The 8,527-nt window shown below is 38.9% G+C and overlaps 1 protein-coding gene across 5 annotated transcripts in view; it reads left to right on the forward strand.

The window, feature by feature from the left end:
- Positions 1-6,220, forward strand: part of LOC119969053 (zinc finger X-chromosomal protein-like) — a 46,737-nt gene extending 40,517 nt beyond the window's left edge. For all 5 annotated transcript variants that reach the window (XM_038802231.1, XM_038802227.1, XM_038802229.1 and 2 more), the window contains one exon: positions 2,405-6,220. In XM_038802231.1, the coding sequence (XP_038658159.1) occupies positions 2,405-3,600 (1,196 nt within the window). In that variant the 3' untranslated portion in view covers positions 3,601-6,220. The remainder of the gene's footprint in view (positions 1-2,404) is intronic.
- Positions 6,221-8,527: the final 2,307 nt, after the last annotated feature.

Raw genomic sequence — 8,527 nt, forward strand, 5'->3', positions numbered from 1 at the left:
CAGTATTCCGGACATCAAACAGTGAATTAGGTACTCTGTAACTCCTTCACTGGTCCACTGACCGTTTCCCCCCCATGTTTATTGCACCAGTCACTGGATATTCAGTGATGTGCCACACAAGAAGTGAATACACAAGTAGATTGAGGATTGGTTATCAGACAGAAACAAAAATCAACAATACCCAGTAATTTTCAGGTTGACAGGCTGTATGTATAAGATTACCACAAGGATCAGTGCTTGGTCCTCAGCTATTTACAATTTAGATCAGTAACTTAGATGAGCAGGTCAAGTGTAACATGTCCAAGTTTATTGATGATGCAAAGTTGGGTTGGAAAGTACATTGAGAGGAAAATGCAAAGGAACATAGCAGGGTAATTGGCAACAACCTGACAGATGAAATATAATGTAGGGAAATGTGAAGTTATCCACCTTGGATGGAAAAAAAGAAAAGCAGAATATTTTTTAAATGTTGCGCGACTGAGAAATGTTGGTATTCCGAGGGACCTGGGTGTCCTTGTACATGAATCACTAAGTTAACATGCAAGTGCACCAGGCAAGCAGGAAAGCAAATGGTATGGTGGCCTTTATTATAAAGGGATTGGAGTATAAGAGTAAACAAGTCTTACGACAGTTATATAGAGAATTGGAGAGGCCCCTCCTCGAGTATATTGTACAGTTTTGGTCTCCTTACCTAAGTAAAAATATACTTGCCTTATAGGGGGTGTAATAAAAGTTCACAGGGCTGATTCCGACTATGAGCAGATTGCCCCAAGAGGAGAGATTGAATAGAATAGGTCTACATCCTCTAGAATTTGGACCCATGGGACATAATTTAATTTAAATATATAATGCTTTTAAAGGGCTTGACAGTGAGATGCTAGGTAGATACTTCCCTAACTGGGAATTCTAGAATTGAGGATCACAGTTTCGGACTAAGGGGTCAGCCATTTAGGATTGAGATGGAAAAACAATTCATCGCTGAAAGGGTTGTGGATTTTAGGAATTCTCTATCACAGAAAGCCATGGATGTCAGAACATTGAGTATATTTGTGTATTCAGGAAGGAGAATGATAAATCTTTGGACATCAAGGGACTTGAACCCAACAACTATGTTTTTGCCTAAAATTGCTGTTGGCTTCAAGTACAGCTCAAATATCTATCCTTTTCAAAAATGAATTTTCATTGAAAGTGGCCAGCTGTCTGTGTTCTTTCAACTGTTCTCTTTGAGGATTGCCAGCATGCAACTTTTTTGCCACCCCGGTCCCCAGATAGGTTTTAATTTCAGTTGCAATATGATCAATTACTTTTTGTTTTGTAAATTTAAAGTACCCAATTATTTATTTTCCAATTAAGGGGCAATTTAGCGTGGCCAATCCACCTACTCTGCACATTTTTGGGTTGTGGGGGTGAGACCCATGCAGACACGAGGAGAATGTGCAAACTCCACATGGACAGTGACCCGGGGCCGGGATCAAACCTGGGTCCTCAGTGCGGTGATGCAGCAGTGCTAACCACTGTGTCACCATGCTGCCCTGGTCAATTACTTTATTGTAATTAGGCTAACTCTGGAACTTTCTACAGGAACACGTCTCTTCTAATCTAGTAGAACGTAACTTTTTCCATCTACCACCAGGCGCTAAAGGGTGAATTGGACATTCTGAATTCTCCCTCTGTGCACCCGAACAGGCGCCGGAGTGTGGCGACTAGGGAATTTTCACAGTAACGTCATTGCAGTGAAAATGTAAGCCTATTTGTGACACTAATAAAGATTATTATTATTTTAAGCTGTCATGTGCTTTTTTTTTAAACCTCCACTCCCTGTTCCTCTTCTGGTGGGCCACTGGCTTACACTGGTTTCAAAGGGCTTAGGTGCTCTCCGGAGGCTCACTCGGCCAATCTTTCTTACTATGCGAACACAAACAATAATGGTCAGCAGGCTGGCCCTGAGAATATGCATAACGTATCTATCTAACCCTGCCAGCCCTTTCATCCACTTTTTACAGCAGAGATCACTGGATTGCAATTAGGAATGGGATTCATTACTTTCTTTGTCTCGCTCCCTTTCTGTAGGATATGAAGGCCACCTGTAACACCTTTGCTGCCAATTTGGCTTGCATCAGCTAACCACAAACTGCATTAATCAAGATTGTATAGCGCTCTGCTTCTTAAGTAATTGAAATATGAGGGAGGGGCTACCGTAACAGCTGCCAGCATGGCACAAATTAAAATTTAATTACAGAAAATTGTGAACTTTCTGTCAGGAAGCTTTGGGGAAACACATTGTCATGAAATTCTAGTTTTTGTTCTTGAAAATTCGTAAGTTAATAAAACCATGCAACTTAACAACCGCATAATATATATCTTAGAGCTGAACACTGACCATTTTTTCTTTATTATTTTCAAGCAATCATCATAGGGCCTGATGGACATCCTATAACTGTTTATCCATGTATGATTTGTGGGAAGAAGTTTAAGTCCAGGGGCTTCCTGAAGAGACACATGAAAAATCATCCTGAGCAACTTACTAAGAAAAAGTACCAGTGTACTGACTGTGATTACACTACCAACAAAAAAAACAGTTTACACAACCACCTAGAGAGCCACATGCTCATGAACAAAGTGGAGAAGACATACGAGTGCGATGAATGTGGCAAGGAGTTTTCTCATCCAGGAGCACTGGTTTCTCATAAGTTGGTTCATCGCGAAAAGGGAGCCACGAAGATGCACAAATGCAAATTTTGTGAATATGAGACAGCGGAGCAAGGGCTTCTGAATCGTCACCTCTTGGCCGTGCACAGCAAAAATTTCCCTCATATATGTGTGGAATGTGGCAAGGGATTTCGCCATCCATCAGAGCTGAGGAAGCACATGCGAACCCACACTGGAGAGAAACCGTATCAGTGCCAGTACTGTGACTACAAATCAGCTGATGCTTCAAACCTGAAAACCCACATGAAGACAAAGCACAGCAAGGATCTGCCATTCAAATGTGAGCATTGTTTGATGACATTCACAGATGCCAAAGAACTGCAGAAACATGCCATCATGCATCAGGGACACAAGACCCACCAGTGCACACATTGCGATCACAGAAGTTCCAACTCCAGTGATTTGAAGCGCCATATTATTTCAGTCCATACCAAGGACTACCCCCACAAGTGCGAGGTATGTGACAAGGGTTTTCATCGACCCTCCGAGCTTAAGAAACACATGTCAACTCACAAGGGTAAAAAACTACACCAGTGTCGGCACTGTGACTTTAAAATTGCAGACCCTTTTGTTCTTAGTCGTCATATTCTTTCAGTTCATACCAAGGATCTGCCATTCAGATGTAAACGTTGTAAAAAGGGCTTTCGGCAACAGATTGAGCTGAAGAAGCACATGAAGACCCACAGTGGCAAAAAGGTTTATCAGTGTGAGTACTGTGAGTATAGCACTACAGATGCTTCAGGCTTTAAACGACACGTTATTTCGATTCACACAAAGGACTATCCACATCGTTGTGATTACTGCAAGAAAGGCTTCCGGAGGCCTTCAGAAAAGAACCAGCATATCTCTCGGCATCATAAGGATGCTGTTTTGGTCGAGGGGTTACCATGAACTATTTTCAAGTTAGGAAGCAGCTGCTTCAAGTACATCCATTGTATGATAAATAATATTTGTGTACATTCATTGTTATGTACATTAATTGTTCAAGACTTCGAAGTTAAGTTCACTCTGATATTGAACTAACTTTTCCCCTCTCCATTTGTATTGTGTCATCGATTGGAGATCTAGCCTGAATTGAAAAGTAATATGTCCTCTGACTTAGAAATCCATTAAATGGACATTTCTTCAACGTGGTGTCAGCTCTTGAGAGATGAATGTAATAAACTAGTTGCAACCAATCAGCTACAGTTTTTGGTCCCTGCCATTATATAATTACTGGACCCAAAATTAGCTATTTTCTACAAGTACAATTTAGCTTCGGATTAATTATTGATGGCAAATGTGGTCCCTTATTAGTTTGTATCATTGCTCGGTTTTGTTGAAGTGCTACAGTTCATGTGCTTGCCTGCTTACTGGCTGAAATCCATGTTATCAGCACATCCTTCTGTATTTTGAAATTTCATTTGGTATTTAGGCTGTAGTTGTGTTTTTCCACTTAAGTTTCTGATGCTGCAGTGTATTATGGTAATAGTATGTTTTCAGTCCTTATCTGGATTTTTATTACAATTTCACCTTTTTAATGGAAAAAAAACCTCAACTGACATATGTATCCTTGAGACAAAAGGTCTTTGCCTAACTCCATTTTACCTGTTTTTCCAGACGTGCTTCATTCCTCTTTGTTAAGTGTGGTCTAGCAATGCATTGTCGTGGCAGAATTCTCTCAGCTAATTGAGTTTTCCATATATTGTGTAAAAAAAAAAGACATGCCCATGTTTCTACAAGTGTACACATTTTTCCAGAATTATATTTTGCCAATGTCTTTATCTTGTAAAAATAAAACAAATAGCGCTATATGTTTTTTAAAAAAAAGTTCTGTGCTTAATCTTAAATTAGCAGTTTAAAGTAAAAATATGTATGTATTAGCAATACCTGTTCTGCATGAGCTGCAAAATCTATATTTTAAAACAAATAACTCCAGATATGGCTTATCCTGCTTCACATGATGTACCTCCATCTGACCATAAATGAAGGGGCAGGAGGTGTGCAAAAAAGACTGGTGTTTTCTCCCTAACTAAATCTTTATAATACATACAAAATAAAAAGGATGCTACTTTGAGAAACCATTATTGGGTAAAATACAACCTGAAGTAATCTTCTGAAGCAATCTTCAAATACAGTTTATTTACCTGATAAAATTGGAAGGTTAAAACAAATGAGAAAATTGCAGTATATTTCAGGTTTGTATATTTTTTGAGCTTCAAGAAAGTGTCCCACTTCTATTTTCTACAGAAATCTGCAAAGGATTGAAATGTCACAAGTTGGCCTCTGATGCATTTAGCAGCATGTAAATTGAAATAAACATCAAATGGAAGAGCTGCAACTTATGATATAACTGACAAAATTCTTAATTCCTCTACAAAACAGTAGACATCTTTGGCTGAAAATGGGGGAACAGACATGATTTAAAAGAAAATGTGATATGAGACAACATTCCATTGCTGTAAAAGATGTTTTGGAAGCGCAGGAATTAACCATAATCAAAATTCTTCAGAAACCAGTCATCTAAAGCAGCATATTTATTCTTGAGAGAGTTTCTTTTAATCAGTAAATTTGTTTGAAATCATTCCAGAATACTTTGGTCTGCGAGAATTGCAATTTTTGAAAACTTTAACCGCTGCAATTTAACTCCTCCCTTACTGTAATAAACACAGTGTAAACTTTGCTGTTTAATAATTTGGAACATGCTTGAAAAAACAGACTTTGCATTGCACTGAAGTCGCACTTATGTAGCAGTTAGGTAAATGTTCTATTGTTTCATTTGGCTATCTTCATTCCTTTCTTTTTAAATTAATGTGAGCCTCATATTGCAGCAATTTCTAGTCTTTCTGTTTCGTGCTTTGCAAGAAAGATTCATCAGCGCCATTAACCACTGCACCTGGATGAAATTAGTTGTATTACTGTCTCGTCAGAAACATATTTGGCATTAAATTTGCGATTCTGATATTAGGAACTTTTAAAGAAGAAAATACTTTTCTAACTGTGCACTGGCAACAGATGCTGTGCTATTGATCGAGCTTGAGCACTCCTCATTGTACTTGTCATGCCAGAGGCTGTGGTGCAGACCATGTTCAGAACTGCCTGGTGCTGCTCCAATTTATTAAGACTTTCAGAGGATAATGAAAAAATGATGAATGTGGGGCAATAAGAGAAAATGTATATGTTTTTTAAAATTATTTAAAAAGTGAAAGACAAACTGTATTAAAGCTGTTAATAGTTGCTTATTGTGTAGACAGAATTACACACTATGAAAAATAATTTTAGCTGTTAAACAATCAAATTGTTTAATGGATTTGATCAGTTTTTGGGGCAGTCGAAGGAAATTTTTGAATGGGTGCAGAATTTTTTTACTGGGATAAAATGTTTGATAAAATGTCAGCTGGTTTGAGAAGGAAGTTTTATGTCCCTGTGCCTGTAAACAAAACCATCCTCTGTGACATTATTGTACTTAACAATGTGCTTCATATAATCTGTAAACAAATAAAATTCAGATTATTTTCCTTTGTATTATTTACTGAATTTTCCCCGTAGTTTTTTGTAAGTACATTTGGTGCTCATTGTTAGTAATGAATGCATTTCTGTACAGTTTTCAATAGCTAATAAATCTTTGGGATTATATAACAATTACATTTTTGCAATAAATATATGCAGGTGACTAGTGTCTTAAATGTATCCATGGTAGGCTACCACACTGTCCTTGTACATTTTGGACTTGAATTTCACTGCTGCAGCCAGGATCACGGTATTGGAGGACAAGCCAGGACAATTTTATTTTTAGTAATTTCAAATAAACATTTACTGAAGAGATTAAAACCCCTGAAACATGAAATGTGAAAAGGGCAGATCATGCAATTATTACACTGGAGAAGATGGTGGACAGTGCCTTCCACCATCTAGCGTAGTGTGACATGGATTAGCAGCACGATGATCTGCACTGTAGTCCCTTACATGACTAATAGTTGATTCAGCTGTCATCAGTAGCGGATTTGGAGAAGGTAGTTGTTTCTACCTCCATTTTTGCCATAGTAGTTATACTAATGCAGTTGGATTACTCTGGCACAGCAAAAAAACAGCAGGAGAAAAACTCTGGAAATAAAATTGTGGTGGACAACATAAGCTTTCATTCTTGTATAAAAATACAGCTAAATAGATGCTGGACTGTCATTCATTTAATCTTCTAGATTACCAGGTGGGACAGAAAACAATTCAGAAATAAAACTTGAAAAGGTGTGCAAAATCACTTCTACACTCGGGTGATTAGCTTACCGGCTGTTTCCTCAATAGGACTTTGCAAATGTTTCATCTAGGATCCTTCACGAGCCAAAGATAATTATCCAAGAACAGTAAATCTCAGCAGATCTTTTACTCAACATAAGCACGCGCATGTAATTTAGCACCACCTTCATCTTGAAAAATGCAGCCATAATGTTGTAATTCAAAGCCCATCAATTTGTCCAGGATGGGTAACACCAGTCTAAAATAGTGCTTGTTTAGTTATTTATTTCCAATTAAGGGTCAATTTAGTATGGCCAATCCATCTACCCTGCAGATCTTTGGGTTGTGAGGGTGAGACCCACGCAGACACGGGGATAAAATTGTGTTTATGATCAGAGGAGAGTCCCTTCTGAAAATAAACCACTTTCCAGCTTAATTACAGTCTCATTTCCAGTGGTAGACCCATATGCATGTGCCCAACAGCCTGAAGTCAGCCATTGGGGAGATGGGTGATTAAACAGTATAACACAATAGCTAGGCTGGCTATTTCTCGGTAATCTTCATCTATCTTGTAGCTCAGATTGGAGGTTTTGATGCATATATGTGATTTTGATCTGTGTTATCACCTTAAATTTCCTTAAGGAGCTCAAAAGAATTCCCAGCACCTGTTTCCTCCTGGAGATCAATATCCCTTCCATGTCTTTTTTTTTGTTTTAAATTTAGATTACCCAATTATTTTTTCCAATTAAGGGGCAATTTAACATGGCCAATCCACCTACCCTGCACATTTTGGGTTGTGGGGGCGAAACCCACGCAGACGGGGAGTTCCCTTCCATGTCTGACAATTCTCATCTTAGCTCACTCCATGGTATTTCTCCACCCTACCTTAATGTTTCATCCTGCCTTATGTCTCCACGTATACCATTTACTGTGTTAATACCCAAGTACTTCTCGTCCCTTGATCCTTCTATACTAATATTGGTGTCTGCAGATTCAGGCACTACATTTTTGTTGCCTAAAACTCCCTCACTGCTTTGGTTCACTATCCTATCCATTTCTCTGCCCAATTCCCAAGCTCAACTTTCATCTTTGTGGCCATTGTCACTAAGTGGAAGATTCAGACCATGTGTCTATTTTCTTGTAAAGCATTTGGGGTGTTCCCCTGTTCATTGTTTTATTGTAAAACAGACAGTTTTACTGAAAGGTTTTTATGTGCGACTATAGAATAATGTTTTGAAACATCTTCAGCAATGCATAAGGCCTGAGCCTCTGAGAAGCCTGAAATCTGTTTGTGTGGCTTGCTTATCACACAGCTGGAGAGACTTCAATAAGTAGGCGTTAAGTCTACAAAGCTGAAAAGCGTAGCAAAATTAGTTTTCTACAGACATGTCAGAACAGGGGGCAGCACGGTAGCATTATGGATAGCACAATCGCTTCACAGCTCCAGGGTCCCAGGTTCGATTCCTGCTTGGGTCACTGTCTGTGCGGAGTCTGCACATCCTCCCCGTGTGTGCGTGGGTTTCCTCCGGAAGCTCCGGTTTCCTCCCACAGTCCAAAGATGTGCAGGTGAGGTGGATTGGCCAGGCTAAATTGCCCTTAGTGTCCA

Source organism: Scyliorhinus canicula, chromosome 7, assembly GCF_902713615.1.
Source record: "Scyliorhinus canicula chromosome 7, sScyCan1.1, whole genome shotgun sequence".
In the NCBI taxonomy this organism is placed as follows: Eukaryota; Metazoa; Chordata; class Chondrichthyes; order Carcharhiniformes; family Scyliorhinidae; genus Scyliorhinus; species Scyliorhinus canicula.